The sequence below is a fragment of the Capra hircus genome, chromosome 8, assembly GCF_001704415.2.
Source record: "Capra hircus breed San Clemente chromosome 8, ASM170441v1, whole genome shotgun sequence".
NCBI lineage: Eukaryota > Metazoa > Chordata > Mammalia > Artiodactyla > Bovidae > Capra > Capra hircus.
The window spans coordinates 100,848,038-100,875,606 of record NC_030815.1 but is presented as its reverse complement, the minus strand read 5'-3'; the positions used below and the strand labels follow the sequence as shown (position 1 = coordinate 100,875,606).

The window sequence follows — 27,569 nt, the reverse complement described above, 5'->3', positions numbered from 1 at the left end:
CTCTGGTCACAAGAGCTGTATGCTCTAGCTATACGCCCTAGAGCTATATGCACTATGCACAGCCCTGTGTGGGCTGTACAGGCACTTCTGTTGTGGCAGATTGACTAATGTGAGTGGTCTGATAGGTGTGGCTGACCGCTTGTCCAGTTGGTTGCCAAACCCTGCTCTTGTGTGGAGGCTACTGGCCACTAATGGGTGGGGCTGGGTCCCAAAGTGGCTGGCTGTGGAGCTGGGGACCCCAGGATTACTGTTGACCTACCCATGGGTGGATCCAGGTCCCAGAATGGCTGGCTGCAAAGCTGGGAGTCCTGGATCTAGTGTCAGCCCGCTGGTAGGTGGAACTGGTTTTTGACATGGCTAGTTGTAGGGTTTTGAGGCTGGGATTAGCCAAATAGTGGGTGGGTTTTATACCCTCAGGTGGCTGTTGAGGAGCTCAAAGCGTCCCAGAGCTGATGTTAGCCTACTGATGGGCTGTGGTAGGGCTCAGATGATCCAGGGCTAGTGCCCACCCACTGGCGGATGGAACCAGGTCTTGGGGTCTCATAGCTGATACTGGCCTGCTGGTGGGCAGGTTGAGGCCTAAGAGATCCTGGGCTGTTGTCCAGCCACTGGTGGGCAGGTATGTTTCCTTGGCCTTCTGGTGGGCAGGACCACATCCCAGGGTGGCTGGGGAGTTGGGGGTCCTGCTGGTAGGTGGTATTGTGTCCCCACACAGCTAGCTCCTGGGCCTGAGGAGTCTCAGTACTAATGCCCAAAAGGCTGGTGGGTGGGGCCTGACCCAGTGCTAATAAGCTAGAGGGAGGATTTCAAAATGGTACTTATCAGCACTAGAATCCTCATGGCAGAACAAGTGTCCAAAAGACAGCTACTGCCAACATCTGTGTCCCGAGGGTGGGCTCCAATTGCCCTGCCTTCTTGGAAATCTCTCCAAGATCAGCTGGTAGGTCTGACTCAGGCTCCTTTCAAAGTATTGCCTCTGCCCTGGGTCTCAGGGTGAGTGAGATTTTGTGTGCCTCTTTTCAGAGTGGAGACTTTCCTACAGCTCTCCTGAAAGAAAGCCCCAGAAGCCTTCAATGTCAACTATTCTGGGGACTCGCCTTCCTGGTGCATGACCCCAACTATGGAAGCCAGAGTGGGGCTCTGTAAATGAAATTCTGGTTCATCCCCTAAAAGGAATCTTGTACCCATTAACAGTCACTCGCATTCTGTGTCTTTACAGGTTTGTCTATTCTGGATGTTCTGTAGAAATAGAATCATGAAATATGTGGTCTTTTGTGATTGACTTACTTCATTTAGCATGTTTTCAAAATGTGTCCATATTAAGCATGTGCATACCTGAATATAAAGTACTGATCAAGTATCTTGTCAAATTTTTAATTGGGGTTCTTTTAAAATGTGAAGTTATAAGAGTTCTTTATATATATTGGATATTGTCTTTTTTAAAGTGTATGTATTGCAAGTATTTTCTTCTGGTACATAAGTTTTTGACTCTTACCTTAAATAACTGTTACCTCTAGGGCTGTGAGTAGCTGTAAGCCTATTGGCAACAGACTGGAATTATTTCTTTGCCCAGTAACCTTAGCTCCAGTAGTAGGAAAAGAGGTGCTGAATTTTTATCCTTTAAAAAATTATTTTATTCAGAGAAAATATTGATTTTTTTTAAAATTTAAATTTATTTATTTTAATTGGAGGTTAATTACTTTACAATATTATATTGGTTTTGCCATACATCAACATGAATTCGCCACAGGTGTACACATGTTCCCAATCCTGAACCCCCCTCCCACCACCCTCCACGTACCATCCCTCTGGGTCATCCCAGTGCACCAGCCCCAAGCATCCTGTATCATGCATTGAACCTAGACTGACGATTCATTTCTTATATGATATTATACATGTTTCAATGCCATTCTCCCAAATCATCCCACCCTCTCCCTCTCCCTCTCCCACAGAGTCCAAAAGACTGTTCTATACATCTGTGTTTCTTTTGCTGTTTTGCATACAGGGTTATCATTACCATCTTTCTAAATTCCATATATATGTGTTAGTATACTATATTGGTGTGTTTTTCTTTCTGGCTTACTTCACTCTGTATAATTGGCTCCCATTTCGTCCACCTCATTAGAACTGATTCAAATATATTCTTTTTAATGGCTGAGTAATACTCCATTATGTATATGTACCACCACTTTCTTATCCATTCATCTGCTGATGAACATCTAGGTTGCTTCCATGTCCTGGCTATTATAAACAGTGCTGCGATGAACATTGGGGTACATGTGTCTCTTTCACTTCTGGTTTCCTTGGTGTGTATGCCCAGAAGTGGGATTGCTGGGTCATAAGGCAGTTCTATTTCCAGTTTTTTAAGGAATCTCCACACTGTTCTCCATAGTGGCTGTACTAGTTTGCATTCCCACCAACAGTGTAAGAGGGTTCCCTTTTCTCCACACCCTCTCCAGCATTTATTGCTTGTAGACTTTTGGATCACAGCCATTCTGACTGGCGTGAAATGGTACCTCATTGTGGTTTTGATTTACATTTCTCTGATAATGAGTGATGTTGAGCATCTTTTCATGTGTTTGTTAGCCATCTGTATGTCTTCTTTGTAGAAATGTCTATTTAGTTCTTTGGCCCATTTTTTGATTGGGTCGTTTATTTTTCTGGAATTGAGCTGCAGGAGTTGCTTGTATATTTTTGAGATTAGTTGTTTGTCAGTTGCTTCATTTGCTATTATTTTCTCCCATTCTGAAGGCTGTCTTTTCACCTTGCTTATAGTTTCCTTTGTTGTGCAGAAGCTTTTAAGTTTAATTAGGTCTCATTTGTTTATTTTTGCTTTTATTTCCAGTATTCTGGGAGGGGGGTCATAGAGGATCCTGCTGTGATTTATGTTGGAGAGTGTTTTGCCTATGTTCTCCTCTAGGAGTTTTATAGTTTTTGGTCTTACGTTTAGATCTTTAATCAATTTTGAGTTTATTTTTGTGTATGGTGTTAGAAACTGTTCTAGTTTCATTCTTTTACAAGTGGTTGACCAGTTTTCCCAGCACCACTTATTAAAGAGATTGTCTTTAATCCATTGTATATTCTTGCTTCCTTTGTCAAAAGATAAGGTGTCCATGGTGTGTGGATTTATCTCTGGGCTTTCTATTTTGTTCCACGGATCTATATTTCTGTCTTTGTGCCAGTACCATACTGCCTTGATGACTGTGGCTCTGTAGTAGAGCCTGAAGTCAAGCAAGTTGATTCCTCCAGTTTCATTCTTCTTTCTCAAGATTGCTTTGGCTATTGAAGGTTTTTTGTATTTCCATACAAATTGTGAAGTTATTTGTTCTGCTGCTGCTGCTGCTGCTAAGTCGCTTCAGTCGTGTCCAACTCTGTGCGACCCCATAGACGGCAGCCCACCAGACTTCCCCACCCATGGGATTCTCCAGGCAAGAACACTGGAGTGGGTTGCCATTTCCTTCTCCAATTATTTGTTCTAGCTCTGTGAAAAATACCACTGGTAGCTTGATAGGGGTTGCATTGAATCTATAGATTGCTTTGGGTAGTATATTCATTTTCACTATATTGATTCTTCCTGTCTATGAACATGGTATATTTCTCCATCTATTAGTGTTCTTTTTTATTTCTTTCCCCAGTGTTTTAAAGTTTTCTATATTTAGATCTTTAGTTTCTTTAGGTAGATAAATTCCTAAGTATTTTATTCTTTTTGTTGCAATGGTGAATGGAATTGTTTCCTTAATTTCTCTTTCTATTTTCTCATTATTAGTGTATAGGAATGAAAGGGATTTCTGTGCATTGATTTTAATTCTGCAACTTTACTATATTCATTGATTAGCTCTAGTAATTTTCTGGTGGAGTCTTTAGGGTTTTCTATGTAGAGGATCATGTCATCTGCAAACAGTGAGAGTTTTACTTCTTCTTTTCCAATCTGGATTCCTTTTATTTCTCTTCCTGCTCTGATTGCTGTGGCCAAAACTTCCAAAATTATGTTGAATAGTAGTGGTGAATGTGGGCACCCTTGTCTTGTTCCTGACTTTAGGGGAAATGCTTTCAGTTTTTCACCATTGAGGATAATGTTAGCTGTGGGTTTGTCATATATAGCTTTTATTATGTTGAGGTATGTTCCTTCTATTCCTGCTTTCTGGAGAGTTTTTATCATAAATGGATGTTGAATTTTGTCAAAGGCTTTCTCTGCATCTATTGAGATAATCATATGGCTTTGACTTTTCAATTTGTTAATGTGGTGTATTACATTGATTGATTTGCAGATATTGAAGAATCCTTACATCCTTGGGATAAAGCCCACTTGGTCATGGTGTATGATCTTTTTAATGTGTTGTTGGATTCTGATTGCTAGAATTTTGTTAAGGATTTTTGCATCTATGTTCATCAGTGATATTGGCCTGTAGTTTTCTTTTTTTGTGGCATCTTTGTCAGGTTTTGGTATTAAGGTGATGGTGGCCTCACAGAATGAGTTTGGAAGTTTATCTTCCTCATTTTCTGGAAACCTGTGGGACACTGTAAAAGCAGTACTAAGGGGAAAGTTCATAGCAATACAGGCATACCTCATGAAAACATCGATTTTAAAAGCAGTAAACAAAGTCCTCCTAAGGATCACATTATATTAATAAAAGCCTAGAACTAAAAGTTATCTTAATACCCTAGTAGAACACCCATTTGGGCATGAAAATCATTGGATATTTTTATTTTCCATTTTCAGCACGGTTAGAACGTGAAGATTGTTCCTCTCCTCTTATACTTATTAATGAGCAATCTACAAATGATCATTTATCACCTCCACGAAAGACTCCATCTCCAACTAAAGAAGCATCAGATTTGCATCTTTCTGATGAATATGTCTCTGTTGAAAGACCAAGAAAAGAAGAAAAACCGAAGAATGACCTAGAACTAGGTTATGGAATAATCCAAAATAAAGGAAATAAAGATCACTTGGAACTTGACAGCACAGTACCATCTACTGAATCATCTTCCTCTTCAAAAGTTAAAAAAGCATCTTTTAAACATGGTAAAAAATGGGAGAATAATTTGGACCTTTTGAGCGACTTTATTATGCTGCGAAATAAGTATCCAACTTGTACCTCAAAGACTGAAGTCACAGACAATGATGGAAAAGATGGTGGGTAACTTAGTAATAATTTGGTGTAGGTATGATAGTTTCAAGGACTAAACAGATAATTTATTATAGAAATAAAGTTCTTCAGGTAAAACATGTTATTCTTCAAATAAAATATCATTGATTCATGACACATTGTATAAAGAGATGGATATGAGATAAACAGGTATAAATGTACATATGTGTTTTCCAAATAATTTAAAAGCACATTTGAACTTGTAAGAAAAGCCACTATTTGTAAAAACACTTTCTACAACTTAGTCATACAGATTCATAGTATTCCTAACTTTTGCTGTTCTTTCTGCCATTCTTTTTTCTCTTTTAGCTCACAGTTCTACATCAATGTTTTAACTTATATTTTAATATGTACCTAAGAATCTTTCATCCATTTGATTGCTTATTATTCCTTTTAACTTTACCAAGGAGTTTCTGTTTGACTTATAACTGTTTTACATTAATTGCTTATAAACATCCAAGTAGTATGTCATATCATTTCACTCCTGGTAAAAAAATTATCCTAGAATTCTAATACTCTAGAATGTGTTTGACATAGGTTACCCAAGTGAAATAAGTACAAAACTATTTATGAGAGTTAGAGTATACATAGGTATAACTGTCCTATGTACTATTAATGTATACAAGGTCTTGCCCCTGAATAAAGCAGAAGTAAAATATATACCAAAAATTATTCTGAGGGTCCAGTGAGCTTACTAACTAAACACCAGAATTGTGGAGAGTAGCTACCCCAGCCTCAGACTATGCTGGACTGGGCTAAGAGTCCCCATGCTTGGGGAACTGCTTGGGATTCAAGACAGAAAAGCAGAAAAGAATGCTTGTTCCTTCTGTGCAGCATGATATGAAAGCCTTTTATAGATCTATTTAAAGTTACAGTACTTTGTCAGTCAGTGCATTTACACAATGAAAAATTCAATGAAATTGCAGGAAAGTATTTAAAATCCCAGAATTTTATGACCCTTTATGTTGATATATATTCACCCTAAAGTTTCTTTTTATGTAATAATTTGACCACCTATAACCTCCCTTGCTAGGAGACAACTCTATATGTAACAGATCTTTCTAATCAATTTGCACCATAATCCAGAGCATAATTTCTATACATTGAAAGAATGAGCAAAATAGAAAGAATTATCTTATGAATCATAAATAGGAATTTTTATAAGATTTGTTGTTTTCAGGTTCATGAATGTTTTCAGTTTCTATTCAAATTTGAGGCAAAGGAAAAAGAACTCAATCCAAAATTAGCACTGACATCCTTTACTGGTTGTCATACTTGTGGTGATATCTTGTAATAAGGGATGTTGGCAACAGAGAGAGGAAGCAATAAGAAAGGAGAAAAAGATAAAGAGAATGTTTTCTTATTAAAAAGTTAGCCATTAATTAAACACGTAAAAGAATACTCATGTTAGGTGGGAATGCTTCTACACTCTTGATGTTTCTTCAGTTAGTTTTATGTTCCTGGCCTCTTTGTCCTTTAATGTGTTCTCCCCAGAGGACCTGGAATGAATTATGTGTGTTGTAAATTTGAAAAAGAGTAAGTTGGCATAAGCCTACAGGAATGAGCTGCCCCACAAGTAGCAGGCCTTCTCGTCTGCTTCTCTATGTCATGCATCTTTTCCAAGCAGGTCCCCAGCCATGCAGAACCCTGGCCCGTCCAGTATAATCTGGGGCAGGGAAGGTAGTATGCCGAATTCAGGTATTTATTTAACAAGCTCACCTGACTCTCAGCCCAAGCTTCTTTCTCCAACTTAGTTTTAATAACAGAGGTAATGTTTTGGTATGTATTTTTATTTCTTATTTTACCAGGGTAGGGAAGAATGTTAGAATTTATCAGGCCCCCTCAAAAACTCTAATAATGATTATTTAATCACTATAATAATCAAGCTACTTACATTATTTATACTTGCAAATAATGACAATCTAGTTTAGGATATTTTACTCTTTTTTTTTTCTACTGTGTATTTAAAACTCATAGAAGAAAAGTACAGTTATTGAACATTGTGTGCCAGGCACTAAATCACTTTTTAGAGAAAAATATGATACTGTCACTGACCTTGAGAAGCTTCCAGTATAATAGAGTGTACCAGACTTGCAGATAATTTCAGTACAACGTTGTCAGTGCCAGGAGAGTATGCCGAGTGCTGAGGAAACAAAAAGGAGAGGCACTTTGCTGGCCTGGAAGTAGAGTGCGCAGTTACAAAAGGCCTGTTATAGAAAATGCCTGAGAGCTAAAAGGTAAGTAGTATGAAATGAGTTGAACGTTGACTTAGCAACTGAACAACAACAACAAAGTAAGAAGTGATCTTATTAAGAAAGGATAGAGACAGGTAGGGTTTGGGGCCTAGGAGAGGATTAGTAGCAGAGGAGGGGTATGTGGACAGTCACAGAGAAATGAAGTAGAATGGAATGTGCCTCTTAGATGTCAGGAACTGTCCTTGGTGTTTATAACACCTTATAACAATATTCGTAGTAGATATATTAATCCATATTTTACACATGAGAAAACTGAGGCTTCATCAGAATTGGGACTGAAACACTGATTTGATGCCAAAGTTCTTTCCTTTATTACCATTCAGCTTCCTACCCAGAGCCATGTTAAGTCCATTGACCAGGATAGTTGTTCACTGATGCATTTCAGAGAACTTTAACAGTTACAATTGTATTAAAAGAAAGCATTTTAATCAACATTAAGTTGCCCTGAACAATGCAAATTAATGTTTTCATTAGAACTTCAAAACGAAGAACTTTCTTTCGCTCTTCAAGAAGAAAGCCCTATTGTTTGTAATAATAAAACCCTAGAGAAAACAAATCAGGAAGGGAGAGCAGATAATGTCATCGAAATTCCAGCATCAGGTATATATTATGCTTTTTTAAATGCCTTCAAATTAAGTAAATTTGAAAGCTCATATATTAAAATGTTTCAAGATGGTAATGTGTTTCTAAAATTTAGGTATCTAGAATATACCTTATTTTCCATGTAATTTTCTTCACTTGTTTCAGATATTTCTTCATTCGAATCTTACTTTCAAGTTATTTCCAAACTCAGAATGCTTTATTTACTGCCTCTGCCCTCCCTGACTTGCCCTACTCTGGTCCACTAAGTATTATTTCTTCCTTCATTTAACTTGCTGATTTCCTGCATTCATCAGAGAAGAGCAAATTGCAGCTCCTCAAACTCTGACTCTTCTGCCCAGTCTGGGAAAGTAAACCATTAATGGTTGCTTTCTCTGTTCTCTTACCCACCATCAGGGTGGTTTTATTGATTCCTATACTGATTAAAATAATTTGTTCTGCTGTAAAGAAAACTGTTCTTTACACTGACTCCCAAAGAACAGCCTGCTTAAGAACACTATGCTCATTGTGAAAATCAATAAGGAAATAGATGCTAGTTCTTTAGTATTATTTCATCTTTTAGTTTAAGTTTATTTATGACCTTTATATGATAATACAAATCTTTAAATACCGATCTAGTGAAAACTAAAAATAATTTGTCACTGTTATAAATGTGTTCAGCTTAAGGTTATAAACTAATAGTGGAGGGAAAAGAAAAAATAGTATGTGATTCTCTTTATATGGCTCCTCATACCTGTCTTGCCAAATTAATTCAAATAAACAAGATAGCCATAACATTATGCTTATTCTACAGAGGTGTTTTGTTTTGTTGTTGCTAGTTTATTTAGAATAAATATCCTAAAATAAGCTGTTATACAATCTCATGATTTTTAACTCATGGGAATTTGGATGGAGTTCAGGTTTCCAAGAAGTACCATGCATAATTGGTTTGTCAAAAAGAACATCCATCCTTACAAAAACACTACCTTTAATGTTTTTATTTTTGCAGATAGCCAGTGCCAAGCATATTGTCTCCTGGAAGCAGCAGCTTCTCCTATCTTAGAAAAACTTGTATGCCTCTGTACTCTTCCTGCTGCTAACTGGAAATTTGCCACTATCATTTTTGACCAAACAAGGTTCCTCTTGAAAGAACAAGAAAAAATAATAAGTGATGCTGTTCATCAAGGTGGGTGCAAATAAAAGTCACACTGTTTAAAAGAATATGAATTTATGGATTATTAGAAAATGCAGAAATTAGTCACAGATGGAGGCATAACTATAATCCAGCATATGGCACCCACAATCCAATGCTGGAAGATCAACTAAGCAAGGATAAAAAGGTAAAAAATACAAGTATTCCCTGCTTTTCATGTTTGCACTGCCACTTTGATTTTATGAAAGACCTGCATAAGTATATGTTTTCACTAACTGAAAGAAATCAAAGAGAATGTTCATTTATATGAAAAAAGGTGCTTATTTACTCCACTTCAGCTTATGAAAGTTTTCATAGGAATGCTTTGTTTTCAGATAGTGGGGGAAACCCGTATCTAGGATATACTACCCATAACTGTTCTCCTGTTGTTCCTGATTCTCAGTGATCACTGTTTATTTGCTTTGATCTGCATTGGTTAGATCAGTAGTTTTCAAACTTTTCAGCAGAACTCTTTGTTCATTGAATATTTCATGGCATCCCATTATATAAAACAGAGAAAAGCAGAGTTTCTCTGATTAACTTGTGCCTAGAATCCTGTCTTCTTGGCCTCGCTTTTGCATGCAGTCTATCCAAAATCCACTCTATCCAATCAATAAGGTCTGGAACTACATGGAACATATTCATTAGATAATTCACCTGTCCCTATGAGTACCTGTCTTGTTGGAATCATATCTTAAGACAAATAGTCTCAGATGTCTACCTCCAGGTCAAGGTATTGCTTTGTGTTATGATCCCCCACCTTTATCTAAATGTGTCGTTGCTCAGTCGTGTCCAACTCTTTGTGACCCCATGGACTGTAGCCTATGAGGCTCCTCCGTCCATGGGATTTTCCAAGCAAGAGTACTGGAGTGGGTTGCCATTTACTTCTCCAGGGGATCTTCCCGACCCAAGGATCAAGCCCGGGTCTCCTGCATTGCAGGCAGATGCTTTATCCTCTAAGCCACCAGGGAAGCCCCAACCTTTATTTAAACAAACCAGTTGGCAAATTATGAGTAGTTTAATTTTCTTCTTGTTTCACAACTGGGAATCATTGACCATTTGCCTACCAAGAATAGAAATAACTGAACATTCTTTGGGAGCAACAAGAGTATGAGCTCTAAGATTAGCTGTCTGGGTTGGAATACCAGCTCCATCATATTTTCACAGATTGACCTTGGGCAGCTACTTAATAAGTTAAGACTGTTTTCTCATCCATAAAATGGAAATCATGATGAACTTGTCTAATAGGGTTATTGTTATAAGTTCAATGAAATAAACAGATTACATACAGCTTGGTACCTAATAAGCACACAATAATAAATAGCATTTATTATTTTTAAGCATTCTGATATATAGCCTAGAATTCTAATGTATATCCTGTTTTTGAATATGTTTTTGCTTACTTAGGTATAAATGATAAAAGAGAAATGACATTCAAGTATGCTGCTCTCTTACACCTTTTGGTAACAATTAGAGATGTCCTTTTAACCTGTAACTTGGACACAGCATTGGGTTGGTGTCAAAATTTTTTATTTCCTCTTTTCTTCTTGTTAAAATGTTTACTTTTCTGAAAAAGATGCTTGTAAGAAATTATGTAGCTTCTTTATTCTGCATTAAACATTATATACATCTTGACAAAATATAATGGATTATATATTTAATTCTCTTCATGTTCTTTAAAAGAAATTTTCTTATAACAACTACCATCACCTAGAAAAATAGGTTTAGGATTCTCTATTCTAGGCCTGAATTATAGACTTTTAATAGATTTGATTATGTAATTATTATCATACCCTTGCTTTTTAATGTAAGATGATACTTTGCCATATCCATTTTAGGTCTTCATTGAATGTTTGTGACTTTGAATCTTTGCTAGATGAAATATAGCTAAATTATTAATACTAAGATCTTTTGCAGTTATTTTCACTTGTGCATGTAAATTAGGATATGAATTACTTCAGTATTAAAAATCAACCTATTTTGAATGTATTGAAAATTTTAAAGATTTTGGAAATTTTTTCTAAACTGTTAAAATCCTTAAAGTATCTATCTAACTACATTACTGCTCTCTAGACCCCTTACTGCAAGCTGTTTGGACTTGTTTAGTAAGGATGTATTCATTGGATTATGTTTTATAACTTCAGTTTCTAGAATCCATTGGTGGTCCAATGGTTGAGACTCTGCTTCAGCTGCAAGGAGGCACAGGTTCAACACCTGGATGGGGGAGCTAGAATCCCACAATCACATGCCCTGCAGTATGGCCCTCTGTACTCCCCCAAAAAACCATTATATATAACGTGGAAATAATTTTTCTCTGATCTGTAACCCAAACATTTTTTCTTATATATGACCCAGCCAAATAGTATTCTCTAAACAAAGGTTTTGTTAAGTATTGGGCAGCAGCAAGTTATAATTGTACTCCCTCTACAATACTGGGAGTTATAATACTTGGCCAAATACTATATTAGTACAACAAACTGTGGAAAATTCTTAAAGACATGAGAGTACCAAACCATCTTACTTGTCTCCTGAGAAACCTGTATACGAGTCAAGAAACAGGGTGCTCAGGGCTGGTGCACTGGGATGACCCTGAGGGATGGGATGGGGAGAGAGGTGGAAGAGGGGTTCAGGATGGGGAACACATGTACACCCATGGCTGATTCATGTCAGTGTATAGAAGAAACACTACAATATTGTAATGTAATTAGTGTCCAATTAAAATTAATTAATTTTAAAAAAGACAGAGCCTTATATGGAACAACTGACTGGTTCAAAACTGGGAAAAGAGTACGACAAGGCTGTGTATTGTCACCCTGATTATTTAACTTTTATGCAGAGTACATCATGCATATTGCTAGGCTGGATGAATCACAAGCTGGAGTCAAGATTGCTGGGAGAAATATCCACAACCTCAGATATGCAGATGATACCATTCTAATGGCAAAAAGTGAGCAGGAACTAAAGAACCTCTTAATGAGGGTAAAAGAGGAGATTGAAAAAGCTGGCTTGAAATTCAACATTAAAAAACTAAGACCATGACAACTGGTCCCATCACTTCATAGGAAATAAAAGGGGAAAAAGTGGACAGCAGTGACAGATTTTACTTTCTTGGGTTCCAAAATCACTGCACATGGTGACTGCAGCCATGAAATTAAAAAGTGCTTGCTCCTTGGAAAGAAAGCTATGACAAACCTAGACAGCATATTGAAAAACAGAGACATCACTTTGCCAACAAAAGTCTGCATAGTCAAAGCTATGGTTTTTCCAGTAGTCATGTATGGATGTGAGAGTTGGTCCATAAAGAAGGCTGAGTGCTGAAGAATCGATGTTTTTGAATTGAGGAGCTGGAGAAGACTCTTAAGAGTTCTTGGACTGCAAGGAGATCAAACCAGTCACTCCTAAAGAAAATCAACCTCAAATGTTCGTTGGAAGGACTGGTACTGAAGCTGAAGCTCCATTACTTTAGCCAACTGATGCAAAGAGCTGACTCATTAGAAAAGACCCTAATGCTGGGAAAGATTGAGGGCAGGAGGAGAAGGGAGAGGATGGACATGAATTTGAGCAAACTTTGGAAGATAGTGGAGGACAGAGGAGCCTGGCACACTGCAGTCCTTGGAGTTGCAAAGTCAGATGTAACTTAGTGACTGAACAACAATAACCTTTAGAAAGCCCAACATGACACTCTCTCTTTCTTCTCCAGATAAAGCATTTGAATGTTGATGCTGGGTCAAGTTGTCTTGTCTCTATTATCAGACAACGATAGCCCTAGCTTACAGGACCTGAAACTAATATAATGGTATAGTGTCACATGCCCTTCTGTTTAGTCTCCTGTCTTCATTATACTTTTCAGCTTCCATAAAAGATTGTCAGTCCTACCAACAACTAGGCTAACTATTAAAGTGAAATAGTAAGACAGAATATCAGAATCTAGAATATCTGGGCTCCCAGGGAGAATACAGAGAAAGGCATGGCAACCCATTCCAGTAATCTTGCTTGGAGAATCCCCATGGACAAAGGAGCCTGGTGGGCTACAGTCCATAGGGTAGCAAAGAGTCAGACACAACTGAAGCGACTTAGCACACAAGCACACAGGGAGAGTACAGTTGTGACTCACTCCTGCTCAGTTCAGTTCAGTCACTCAGTCGTGTCCGACTCTGCGACTCCATGAACTGCAGCATGCCAGGCCTCCCTGTCCATCACCAACTCCCAGAGTTTACCCGAACCCATATCCATTGAGTCGGTGATGCCATCCAACCGTCTCATCCTCTGTCATCCCCTTCTCTTCCTGCCGTCAATCTTTCCCAGCATCAGGGTCTTTTCAAATGAGTCAGCTCTTCGCATCAGGTGGCCAAAGTATTGGACTTTCAGCTTCAACATCAGTACTTCCAATGAACACCCAGGACTGATCTCCTTTAGAATGGACTGGTTGGATCTCCTTGCAGTCCAAGGGACTCTCAAGAGTCTTCTCCAACGCCACAGTTCAAAAGCATCAATTCTTCAGTGCTCAGCTTTCCTTATGGTCCAACTCTCACATCCATACATGACTACTGGAAAAACCACAGCCTTGACTAGACGGACCTTTGTTGACAAAGTAATGTCTCTACTTTTTAACATGTTTTCTAAGTTCGTCATAACGTTCCTTCCAAGGAGTAAGCGTCTTTTAATTTCATGGCTGCAATCACCATCTGCAGTGATTTTGGAACCTGCTCAATACTTAGCAAAATCTTGAATTAGAGAAATGATATTTATAGAGCGTTGATTAAAGTATATTCACCTTTCAGTACTCTACATTTTGCCCTAAGATTATATGAGACCGTTGAGAGCTATATACTCTTGAATTTTTTTTGTTACTCAAAGAAATGCATTTACTAAATCAAACTTTGGCATTACTATTTGGCTACCTTGAGGAATACTCATAAAAGCAAAATCTTTGTTGGAAAAATGTAACTTCTTAAACCCCAGCTACCAAGCCATGATGAATAACCTTGCTGCCTTTGGTATTTTTAGTGGAAGGCTTTCTCACTCTTCTAAACCTCTCAAAATTAAAGAGCAAGTTAGGTTGACCTCCTTTCTTCTGTGAATAGTGGCAGCAGAAGAAAGGTCCATATGGTCTGGCTGCCTTTCCTGGACCCAGATTCTGTATTTTCCCTCAACTTCCAGTTTGTGTGTCTCTCCCAAGCTAGCAAGGTAATGAGTTTGAAGGTTAAAGGTTTAAAGTTTCACTTCTGGGCTTCAACCCAGAAATAAATTTGGTATTGTGTAATGGGTACTGTAATAGAGATACATAGTAACAGCATAAAGGATGGTGGTGACTGTTATGCTTTCAAGGGGAACATTTTCTTTAAATGAGTAAGAGTTTGTCAAGTAAATAAAGTATGAAAAGGTATTGTTGGCAGAATTAAGAGCCCAGAAAAATGATTCAGTGAGTGTGTGACAAACGGTTCCATGTGGCTAAACTGAAGAGTACAAGGTGGAAAGCCTTGAGAGCTCAGCCACTAGAAATAGGAAAGAGCTAAATCATGAAAAGCCTTTTCAGCTACAAAAAAGACTTCAGTCACTATTCTGTAAATGATAGGGAACCACTGGAACAGGGAAACAAATGGACTCAGTTTTTCTTTCGGTTACATCTACTAGCAGTACAGAGAATCAGTGGGAAGCTTTGAGATTAGGAAGCAGAAAGAACATAAGTCAACCTCTAAATTGCCCATTATTCTAGCTGTATTAATATAAAATTAGAATTAATATGTACACAATATAAAAATGAGAACATGAGCAGTGTACTTTTTATTTATTATTGTATTTATTGCCCAAATATTCACTGAATAGCTGATCTACATAAGTTACTGTCAGGTCTCTACTCCAGTAATTCACAAAATTCATTGTGCAGCAGAATCGCTAGGAGAAGTCTATAGACATAGGAACCCCTGGGACTCAATCTAGATTTCTTGAATATGAACTTTTAAGGATAAGTCTCAAGATTCTGTGTTTACAGTTGCCTTTAGAGAGTTTGAATTTAGGCACTGCTGTTCTAGCAGCTACATAAATTAATTATCATATATAAATATGGATTATGAGAGTTTATAGACTAATGAGGTTGTTAAGCCATATACACAAATAACCAGAAATCAAGTGCAAAAGCTGTATCGATGCCATACCAAGAAAATCTCAGTGAAATATTTTACCACAGGATTTCTTGGCAAGTAAGTGTAGATTCTAGGGTTTAAGAAGAAGGCAGTAGCATTTAATAAGTTAGAAAGCAGAAAAGGATGGGGAATATTCAAGGAATCTGTAGAGTCTATCCAGTGATATTGGTATCATGTAGCTTAAAAATAGACATTTGGTATATGTTTCTCAGCTTTGCTTAATTTTAAGAGGATCATTCCGACCCAGAGATTGAACCTGGGTCTCCTGCATTGCGTTCAGATTCTTTACCATCCAAGCCCCCAGGGAAGCCCAGTAAAGGAAAATTTAACTGTCTCTGCTATGACCCTTATTTCCCTTTTAGATTTTTACCATGGAGTTTCTAAAAGAACAAAAAGACTTGCTTTTTTCCCTACTTTTGTTTTTAACAGGATATTTGTCAAATGCAAAAGATATCTACACAAGTGTTTTTGGTTCCTGTTTGTATGACATTTGGCGACAACTGGAGATAGTACAGTTTATAAGGGGGAAAAAGCCTGAAATCAACTATAAGATAAGAGAATTGCAATGTCAGATACTAAATTGGATGCAAAGTGAACAGCAAATCAAGGTAAGTATTGAAATAAAGCAGATTACAACAATCAGCTCATATAAGAATTGTATGTAAGATGAATTTTTGCATTTAATTTGAAATTATGAAATAATATAGTATATACAATTTGGTCCCTTGACAGTTTTCTCCATAAAAGTTCATCAGACAGAATCAAACCCAGAAAAAGGATCATTTGTGTCATTATTCATATGTCTTGAATTTTAAAATACTTTGCTTTTTATTATACATAGCTTTCTATGGATTGATTAGTCCTTCAAATCTCAAAAATTTTGTTTTCTGCTTGTAAGTTCATGAACATATACCTAACCACAGACCTCTGATAATTAATTTTTAGATATTGAGCCATAATCTTCCATAATTCTTTTTCAAAGCACTTTGTTTACTTCTTGGATTATATTGGAAATTTTTGCCCACTCTGCCTCAAGCATTGGACAAAGACTAAGAAAATACCTTTAAAAATCTTTTCCAGCAGTAAAACATCTACCTATGGCTGATTCTTGTTGATATTTGACAGAAAACACCAAAATTCTGTAAAGCAATTATCCTTCAATTAAAAAATAAATATTAAAAAAAAACTTTACACTAACTCTGGAAACAAATTTGGCCTTTTCCTTCATTTTCCTGTATGTCCCTACTGTATCTCTATATCCCCAAACCTATGGTTATTAGATAGCATAACCAACTCAGTGGACATGAATTTGTGCAAACTGGGAGATAGTGAAGGACAGGGAAGCTGGGAGTGCGGCAGCCATGAGGTCACAAAGAGTCGGACATGACTTAGCCACTGAACAACAGCAAGAAATTTAAAATTGGGAGTGATAGTATCATGGCAGGACAAGATGCTCTCTTTGTCTCTCCCCTTCCATCTACAACCAGGAAAACATCCACAATTCACCAACTGGGCCTCTGCCCAACACACCAGGACACTAAAGAGTTCCACACATCTGCACATCTAAGGTGGGTGCAATGGAGCACATGGAAGGGGTAGAACTGGAGGACCAGCATAGGCAGTGCCTGCAGCTGTGGTCCCTGAACCACGGCAGCCAAGCCCACAGGCCCCGAGAAGCCAGCAGCAGCAAGGGAGGCACCGCACCTGACTCCAGCCTCCACTTGTGGTGGCACCCACAGCCTCAGCTAACCGGGCAGCAGGGGCAATGAGGCCCGTGGCCCTGTCCCTCCAGCTAGCTGCAGAGCCACCCACAACTCTTGACGCCCCATCCTCCACCTGCAGTGGCTGAGCCCAGAAACCTGCGAATATTGGACAAGGCAGAGGCGCACATGACCCCGGTTCCTCCTCCTGGTCTTCCTCCTCCTGCAGTGGCAGAGCGTGTGACTCAGGGGATACCAGATGAGACCACCATCCTAGTACCACAGGCAACGAAAGCAGTAACACTGGAAACAGCAAGGCATCAACAACCCTCGAGGCACAAGCAGTGATAACAAATGCACTGGGTGACAGCGCTGACATAGACATGGCAGGGTCAGTTCAGTTCAGTCGCTCAGTCGTGTCCGACTCTGCGACCCCGTGGCCTGCAGCACGCCAAGCCTCCCTGTCTGTCACCAACTCCCGGAGCTTACTCAAGCTCATGTCCATCAAGTCGATGATGCCATTCAACCATCTCATCCTCTGTCATCCCCCTTTCCTTCTGCCTTCAATCTTTCCCAGCATCAGGGTCTTTTCAAATGAATCAGTTCTTCGCACCAGGTGGCCAAAGTACTGGAGTTTCAGCTTCAGTATCAGTCCTTCCAATAAATATTCGGGACTGATTTTCTTTAGGATGGACTGATTAGATCTCTTTGCAGTCCAAGGGGCTCTCAAGAGTCTTCTCCAACACCAGGGTAACCGGTGCCAATACTCAACCACAACCAGAGGCAGTGCAGGGTAAGGGAAACCAAAAAACTTGTGCTGTAGTGCCACCTGCTGGAAAATAAGAGAAAGACTTCTGGAGAAATGACAGCCTCTTCAATAAGTGGCGCTAGAAAAACTGGACAGCTACATGTGAAAGAATGAAATTTGAACACTCCTAACACTGTATAGAGAATAAGATGGTTGGATTGTATCGCCAACTCAATGGACATGAGTTTGAGTAAGCTCTGGGAGTTGGTGATGTACAGGGAAGCCTGGCGTGCTGCAGTCCATGGGGTCACAAAAAGTCAGACACGACTGAGCGACTGAACTGAACTGAACTGAACTGAACACCATATACAAAAATAAACCCAAAATGGATTAAACACCTAAACGTAAGGCTGGAAACTATAAAAATCTTAGAGGAAAACATAGGCAGAACATTCTGACATAAATCACAGCAAGATCTTTTCTGATCCACCTCCTAGAGTGATGAAAATAAAAACAAAAATAAATGGGATCTAATTAAACCTAGATGCTTTTACACACCTAAGGAAACTATAAATAAAAAGAAAACCCACAGATTGGGAGAAAATATTTGCAAATGAAGTGACCAACAAGGGATTAATCTCCAAAATATATAAACAACTCATGCAGCTGAGTATTAAAAAAAAAAATTATCTGAGAAGAAGAAGAAATACAGAAGGTAGCAGAGTGTTTATTTAAAAAAATAACAGCTGAGGACTTCCCAAACTTGGGAAAGGAACTGGGTATACAAGTCCATGAAGCTAAGAGAATACCTAATTACCTCAATGCAAAAAGATCTTCTCCAAGATACTGTCAAAAGTCAATGAAAAGGAATGTTAAATGCAGCAGTGAGAAAAGAATGGCAACCCACAGAGGAATCCCCATTAGCTGTCAGCAGATTTCTTAGCAGAAACTCCACAGACCAGGAAGGAGTAGAATAACAGCCTCAAAATACTGAAAGATAAAAACTGGCCTCCAAGAATACTTTATCCAATAAATTTATCATTCAGGTATAAAGGAGAAATAAGGGCTTTCCCATACAAACAAAAGCTGAGGGATTTCATCAACACTAGGCCTGCCTTACAAGAAATATTGAAAGGACCTCTTCTATCAGAAACAAAAAGGCAGAAGTACACAAAACTTTGGGTAAGGTGATAAATAGACAAACAATTAGAAAATTCAACTCTATATCAGAATAGGTTTTTAAACAGTTTATATAACAATGGTTAAAAGGGGAAATATCAGAAAAAAACAATAGCTACTTCAATTTGGTAACAAACAGAATATAAAAAGGAATGAATTTGAGAAACCAAAAACATAAAAGGGGAATAAGAACAGAATCCATATAGGCAAATGAAGATAAGATGCTATCAGCAGAAAAAGTACTATTTTACCTATGACATATGTCATCATGGTAACCACCAAGCATAAATCTAGAATGGAGACACAAAACATAAAAAAGAGGAACCTGAGAAAAACATTATAGAAAACCATCAAGCCAAAATGAAACATGAAGAAGCAATGGAAACATAAAACAATCAGAAAACAAAAGATAGAATGGCAGTACTAAGTCCCCATGTATCAGTAATCACCCTACGTGTAAATGGAGTGAGTTCACCAGTCTAAAGACACAAGGTGGCTGGATGGACTTAAAAACAAGAGCAATTCAAACCCGTCTGGGTTAAATTTAACACTTACAATATGGGCAGAGGCTACTTATATAGTCATCTATATTAGAATTCTTGAAGAATGCTAAGAATGCCCTGCCCCTAAATGTTTTCCTCATTGACATTTTATCTTTAGTTCAGTTGCTCAGTCGTGTCCGACTCTTTGCGACCCCATGGACTGCAGCACACCAGGCCTCCCTGTCCATCACCAACTCTTAGAGTTTACTCAAACTCATGTCCATTGAGTCGGTGATGCCATCCAACCATCTCATCCTCTGTCATTCCCTTCTCTTTCCACCTTCAAACTTTCCCAGCATCAGGGTCTTTTCCAGTGAATCAGCTCTTCCCATCAGGTGGCCAAAGTATTGGAGTTTCAGCTTCAGCATCAGTCCTTGCAATGAATATTCAGGACTCATTTCCTTTAGGATGGACTGGTTGGATCTCCTTGTCGTCCAAGGGACTCTCAAGAGTCTTCTTCAACACCACAGTTCAAAAGCGTCAATTCTTCGTCGCTCAGCTTTCTTTATAGTCCAACTCTCACATCCATTTGATCTTACCAGAGTGTATTCCTTTGTGTTTAAGCACTGCTATCTTTTACAATGCAAATATTTACTTTGCCAACTTATTGTCATTAGTTTCATGTAACCAGTTGCTTGCTATTTTTGTCACTGTAGCAAAAGAATATTACAAAGCATAATCATTCAGATATATATGAAATTTTTATTTTTGATCAGGTGCTGATTATAATAAGAATGGATTCAGATGGAGAAAAACATTTACTCATTAAAATCCTTAACAAAATAGAAGGTAGGGGTTTTTAAATTTTGCTTAATTTAATGACAAATGCTTGAACACATAAAAATGTATTGATCTAGCCAAGTTTTTAATTAAGATATGAGTGAAGTAAAGTGAAGTGAAGCCGCTCAGTCGTGTCCGACTCTTTGCGACCCCGTGGACTGCAGCCCACCAGGCTCCTCCGTTCATGGGATTCTCCAGGCAAGAATACTGGAGTGGGTTGCCATTTCCTTCTCCAGGGGATCTTCCCGACCCAGCGATCAAACCTAGGTGTCCCACATTGCAGGCAGATGCTTTAACCTCTGAGCCACCAGGGAAGCCCACATACTATAGTCAACTATTCCAGGCACCGCTGGGATACGAACCCAGGATCTCCTGTTTACTAGACAGGTGCTGAGTAACATACTATAAAATCCATACTTTATGAATTTTAGTTTCTTCATTTGTAAAAGCTGAGTTAATGAAGCCTACTCATAGGTTTGTAAATAGTCTGTATTATTAGTAATTTTAACAATAAAAGGTATCAACAGGTAATAATAATCATCATGAGAATATATACATAAGTACACTATAGTATATTTACATTTCAGACTTACAGTCCACATTGATTTAACCACTGATTAGATCCCACCAAACTATATATTTTAAAGTATGAATTTTATAGTTGATGTATCATGCCAAAATCACAAGCTAAGTGAGGGAATCAGGATTTGAACCTAAGTCTCTCTTGTTCCAGGGTCATTTTTCAACTCTTCCATACCAACTACTACTGCCCCTTCTGTCAGCCCTTTCCATCTTGTGCTGTGGAACTCATTGCTAAAACATAAACTCTCCTCCTTCTTCACCTCCTTGTTTTAAGGGAAACTCAACTTTCCCTAGATGATAATGCTTCCCCTGTATGCCTTTCATATAGAAGCTGATAACTTTCTCTCTGTATGTATATAAGAATGAGAAGGCCATTTTGTGCTTTCCATTATCCTTTCCAAAACTTTATTCCTCCATCCTTTGAGGCTATGCCATATTGCCATATCATTCTCTATTACCCCACAGTCATCCATGAACAGTTTTGCACCTGGCTCATGGTACTCTCTTTATTCCTGCCTGGTCCTGCCATTGAACTAGATGTCTTTAATGTGAATGATTCATTCAACACCCTGACCTTATAGTTTCATTGGTCTTCATAACAAATATATTCATACCTTGGCTTTGCTATCAACCTTTTGATAATGCAGAACTATCCTGCCTCTTAACTTGAAACTCTCTGTCTATAGCTACCTCGGGCTCTTTCATGATCTTCAGCATTCTAAAGATTATAAACTTTCAACTCCTTTTTTCATTTCTTTCTTCTTCCATATTTGGTGATGGTCATCAATTTAAGCAGTCTTGTCCTTCTATTGTACCTTCCATTTAAACTTCAGCTCTGAATCAATCAAGATTTCATCTCTCTATCCCTACACCCAAGATGTTGTGCATTATTGGAGAAAATCGAATAGATTGGTACCACTACAAAATCAGGCTCCCTGAACTTATATGGACCTTTAATACTTTTCAGTGATCTTTGTATATGTTCTTAGCTTCCATACCTACCATACTAATGGCTATACCATACACCCCTACCATGCCACTCATCCCCTCATTTTGAGAAGGGAATTACGCCTTCTAATGACCTTTATTTGAGTAATAATCCTCCTCAGTTCATCTTCCCCATCATCTACAAACTTACATTCATTTCTCCTATTCTTTTATCTTTCCTCCTTTCTCGATAGAGGAGGTGACTCTCCACCCTTAAAAACCCAATCTTTCACTTGTGTTGTGGATCCCATCACTTCCAGGAGTCTGGAACATTTTGTTCCATTGATTATTTCCCAGCCAGCCTTCTTCTTTAATAACTCTCTTAATCTTTAAGTTTTCCAGTCTTAAAAATAAAATACCACCCTCAAACTGTGTCACCCTTGATTTATTCTCTTACCTCTATAAACTGCATCTTGTACCATCTTCTAAAATATTTCTTTGCTCTACTCCTACCAAGCTAGTTATCATGCTGTTTCTGATCTCCATGCCTTCACACCTCCTGTTTCTGGTATCATTAATACTCTTCTCTCTTCTTCAGGAAGCTAACTCCTACATATCCTTTAAAAATGAATTAAAACATTTGGTTAGGAAACCTTAATTTGAATATGTTCCCTCTCTATTTTTAGGGTAATATGTGCATCCTTCTAAGGCACTTCTTACCATCCTGGTCTGTAATAACTGATGCTCTTGTTGGTTTTCCTCACTACAATTTCAGCTACTAAGGATAATGACCATGTCGTGCATTGTATTTCCAGCACCCACAAAAATGCCTGGAACATGGAAGGCACTACATAAAGATTTTTTTGAAAAAGTGAATGAGCTAATGAATACCTCCCCACATGCCCTATTTAGACTAAGACTAGTGGAAAAGATTTAACTGAAATACATGCAAATATTGCGACTAATATCTGCTTCTCAGAGTAGTTACTAAACTGTTAAATTATAGTGATGTGAGGATGGAAGGTTCTTTTAAGGAGAGCCTTATATGGTGCCATTTTGGGGTGATGTTATCATGTGCAAGAATGCAAATTTTCATGCTCGGATCATATTGTTTCACTCAGTTTTCCAATAGTGGGAAAATGAGTTCATATTTACCAAATTCACAAGATCCTTTCTAGTACCAAAGTGTTCAGTTCAGTTCAGTGGCTCAGTCGTGTCTGACTCTTGTGACCCCACGGACTGCAGCATGCCAAGCCTCCCTGTCCATCACCAACTCCCAGAGTTTACTCAAACTCATGCCCATTGTGTCGGTGATGCCATCCAACCATCTCATCCTCTGTCGTCCCCTTCTCCTCCTGCCCCCAATCCCTCCCAACATCAGGGTCTTTTCCAGTGAGTCAGTTCTTCACATCAGGTGGCCAAAGTTGGAATTTCAGCTTCAATATCAGTCCTTCAAATGAACACTCAGGACTGATTTCCTTTAGGATGGACTGGTTGGATCTCCTTGCAGTCCAAGGGACTCTCAAGAGTCTTCTCCAACACCACAGTTCAAAAGCATCAATTCTTCGGCACTCAGCTTTCTGCACAGTCCAACTCTCACATCCATACACGACTACTGGAAAAACCATATCCTTGACTAGACGGACCTTTGTTGGCAAAGTAATATCTCTGCTTTTTCATATGCTGTCTAGGTTCGTCATAACTTTCCTTCCAAGGAGTAAGCGTCTTTTAATTTCATGGCTGCAGTCACCATCTGCAGTGATTTTGGAGTCCCCCCAAATAAAGTCAGCCACTGTTTCCACTGTTTCTCCATCTATTTGCCATGAAGTGATGTGTTAGAGCAATACTTAACCATTGTGGAGCTGAAGTCACCACAGTTTTGTGGACAATCAGGGTAACTGGAAACTTTAAAATTTTTATTTATTTATTTATTTATTTATTTATAGCTGCATCAGGTTTCAGTTGCAGAGCATGGGTTCAGTAGTTGAGGCATGCAGGCTTAGGTGACCCACAGCATGTGGCACCTTAGTTCCGCAACAGTGGAAGGTGGATTCTTAACCACTGGATTACCAGGGAAATCCAGAAACATTTTTTAAATTCAGGGAAGTGCTGACCAATGTTAGCATTATTAAAACAAAAGCATTTCAATAACTAGAGGAATATTTTGGTGAAGAACTGAGGAAATATTCCTGCCCCACAGAAAAGAAGCTTTAAACCTACTTAATGGGGCATCTTTTCCTTTGATGTCACTTAAAATGTATTGACAAATTATTAAAAATGTATATATATCACCTCTATGCTTCAGGCTGAACAATTCTATTTCTTTTGACATTTGGGATTATATCATTACTACTCTGAAACTCCAGTACTTTTGCCACCTCATGCGAAGAGTTGACTCATTGGAAAAGACTCTGATGCTGGGAGGGATTGGGGGCAGGAGGAGAAGGGGATGACAGGATGAGATGGCTGGATGGCATCATTGACTCGATGGACGTGAGTCTGAGTGAACTCCGGGAGTTGGTGATGGACAGGGAGGCCTGGCGTGCTGTGATTCATGGGGTCACAAAGATTCAGACATGACTGAGCAACTGAACTGAACTCTTAATATTTTGTTTCAACAAGGTCTACTGACACAAAAATATTAACTCTACATATTGAAAAATGTTTTTACTCTCTTTGCAACTGGCAGTTATTCTCTGTATCTAGGAACTAGGCCTTTTTCTGTCTAGTATTAGAAACAAAGATGTGGGTCCATATTCCATGTGTTTGAAAGATCTTAGTAACAAGCTTAGCAAGTAATCTGCTTTGGGATTAAAGCTAGTACAAATCACTTAAAGAGATTAGGTTTTCAATAATATGACCTTACAAATTATAAATCATACCTGAATGGCCTAGTGGTTTTCCACTAGAAAATAGAGGGAAATAACAGAATGGCAAAGACTAGAGATCTCTTCAAGAAAATTAGAGATACCAAGGAAACATTTCATGCAAAGATGGGCTCGATAAAGGACAGAAGTGGTATGGACCTAACAGAAGCAGAAGATATTAAGAAGAGGTGGCAAGAATACACAGAAGAACTGTGTAAAAAAGATCTTCACAACCCAGATAATCACAATGATGTGATCACTCACCTAGAGCCAGACATCCTGGAATGTGAAGTCAAGTGGGCCTTAGTAAGCATCACTACAAACAAGCTAGTGGAGGTGATGGAATTCTAGTTGAGCTATTTCAAATCCTGAAAGATGATGCTGTGAAAGTGCTGCACTCAATATGCCAGCAAATTTGGAAAACTCAGCAGTGGCCACAGGACTGGAAAAGGTCAGTTTTCATTCCAATCCCAAAGAAAGGCAATACCAAAAAATGCTCAAACTATTGCACAATTGCTCTCATCTCACACACTAGTAAAGTAATGGTCAAATTCTCCAAGCCAGGCTTCAGCAATACGTGAACTGTGAACTTCCAGATGTTCAAGCTGGTTTTAGAAAAGGCAGAGGAACCAGAGATCAAATTACCAACATCTGCTGGATCATCAAAAAAGCAAGAGAGTTCCAGAAAAATATCTATTTCTGCTTTATTGACTATGCCAAAACCTTTGACTGTATGAATCACAATAAACTGTGGAAAATTCTGAAAGAGATGGGAATACCAAACCACCTAACCTGCCTCTTGAGAAATCTGTATGCAGGTCAGGAAGCAACAGTTAGAACTGGACGTGGAACAACGGCCTGGTTCCAAATAGGAAAAGGAATACGTCAAGGCTGTATATTGTCACCCTGCTTATTTAACTTCTATGCAGAGTACATCATGAGAAACGCTGGCCTGGAAGAAGCACAAGCTGGAATCAAGATTGCCGGGAGAAATATCAATAACCTTAGACATGCAGATGACACCACCCTTATGGCAGAAAGTGAAGAGGAACTAAAAAGCCTCTTGATGAAAGTGAAAGAGGACAGTAAAAAAGTTGGCTTAAAGCTCAACATTCAGAAAACTAAGATCATGGCATGTGGTCCCATCACTTCATGGCAAATAGATGGGGAAACAGTGTCAGACTATATTTTGGGGCTCCAAAATCACTGCAGATGGTGATTGAAGCCATGAAATTAAAAGACACCTACTCCTTGGAAGAAAAGTTATGACCAACCTAGATAGCATATTAAAAAGCAGAGACATTACTTTGCCAACAAAGGTACGTCTAGTCAAGGCTATGGTTTTTCCAGTGGTTATGTGTGGATATGAGAGTTGGACTGTGAAGAAGGCTGAGCACCAAAGAACTGATGCTTTTGAACTGTGGTGTTGGAGAAGACTCTTGAGAGTCCCTTGGACTGCAAGGAGATCCAACCAGTCGATCCTGAAGGAGATCATTCCTGGATGTTCATTGGAAGGAATGATGCTAAAGCTGAAACTCCAGTACTTTGGTTACCTCATGTGAAGAGTTGACTCATTGGAAAAGACTCTGATGCTGGGAGGGATTGGGGGCAGGAGGAGAAGGGGACAACAGAGGATGAGATGGCTGGATGGCATCACCAACTCTATGGACATGAGTTTGAGTGAACTCCGGGAGTTGGTGATCGACAGGGAGGCCTGCCATGCTGTGATTCATAGGGTCACAAAGAGTAGGACATGACTGAGCAACAGAACTGAACTGAACTGATGTCATTATTATATCACACCTTTGAGAAGTCACAGTTGACAGAAGTTCATGAATAGAGTGTAGAATTTATATGAACTGGAATTAGCTATTCTTAAACCAACTGTGTCTACCAAAAATAAACTGTAGTGTGGGTGTAATAAATTTTAATTTATTATATTTAAAATATATATAACAAATAATGTAAGTAATTTAAATATAATTGAGAAGCATGAGTAAATCTACAAAGCAGGCAGTGTCCAATAAGACTTCTTTTTCTAACACAGCAAATAGAAAGGAAAAAAATTCCTACCATAGTGAAGTATCATCTCTTATTGTCTAGTTATATACTTAAATTTTTGGCTAAAGGAAAGGTAAAATCTACCATAATTTTTCACAAAATAAAAGGAACTACATGAAACTGGTGTGTTTTGTTACTTTAACATTAAGTTTTTGATCTGTTTTATTATTTTACATAATAAATTCAGAATTTCCTTGCTTATAATCACACAGCATACACACACACCAGAAATAGTGCCCATGGCTCAAAGTTTCTGATTTCCTAGACTTAGAAAAATAATCCTTGTTCATGGGCCTTAGTTCATTTCTATGGTAGTAAAATATATGACACACCTAAAAATAGATATGAAAATATACTGAAAAAAAATCTTTTCGTATTTCTCTTTTTTTTCCCAACAGGTTTGACACTGATTGTCTTACATTCAAACAAAAGAAAAGACTTTCTGGAATCTGAAGGTGTTTTAAACAGGTGAAAATGTACTTGTTCATCTATGGGTAACAGACATACCAGTTCCATGGGAAAAGCACAATTTCCCCTAGAACTTAAAAAAAAAAAGTTTAATAACACCTGAAATTAATGTATGCCTTTACCCTTTCCTGAAAAATTATTTAACTAAGTTCATTGCCTTATATATTATTGTTGTCCAGAATTTTTGCTTAATCTTGTTTTAATATCTCCAGATTATCATTTCTATTGTTAGTGTTGGTACAAGGAGTACCTCTTTAGACTTACCCTTATTTTTAACCAGTGTTTTTGTTCAGCATTGCTTCTTACATTTTCTTCCTCTTTTAGAGTTTCCTTCTCCTGTAGTACATCTTTTAGAAATTCTTTCAGTGAGAGCCTGATAATAATAAATTTAGTGTT

At 38.3% G+C, this 27,569-nt stretch overlaps 1 protein-coding gene across 1 annotated transcript in view; it reads left to right on the top strand.

Moving 5' to 3' along the window:
• Window positions 1–27,569, top strand: part of C8H9orf84 (chromosome 8 C9orf84 homolog) — an 85,334-nt gene that overhangs the window by 28,477 nt on the left and 29,288 nt on the right. Inside the window, exons 11-17 of the mRNA XM_018052786.1 lie at window positions 4,721–5,137; window positions 7,880–8,005; window positions 8,994–9,170; window positions 10,584–10,688; window positions 15,749–15,927; window positions 20,205–20,277; window positions 27,104–27,173. Of these exons, the coding sequence (XP_017908275.1) occupies window positions 4,721–5,137; window positions 7,880–8,005; window positions 8,994–9,170; window positions 10,584–10,688; window positions 15,749–15,927; window positions 20,205–20,277; window positions 27,104–27,173 (1,147 nt within the window). The remainder of the gene's footprint in view (window positions 1–4,720; window positions 5,138–7,879; window positions 8,006–8,993; window positions 9,171–10,583; window positions 10,689–15,748; window positions 15,928–20,204; window positions 20,278–27,103; window positions 27,174–27,569) is intronic.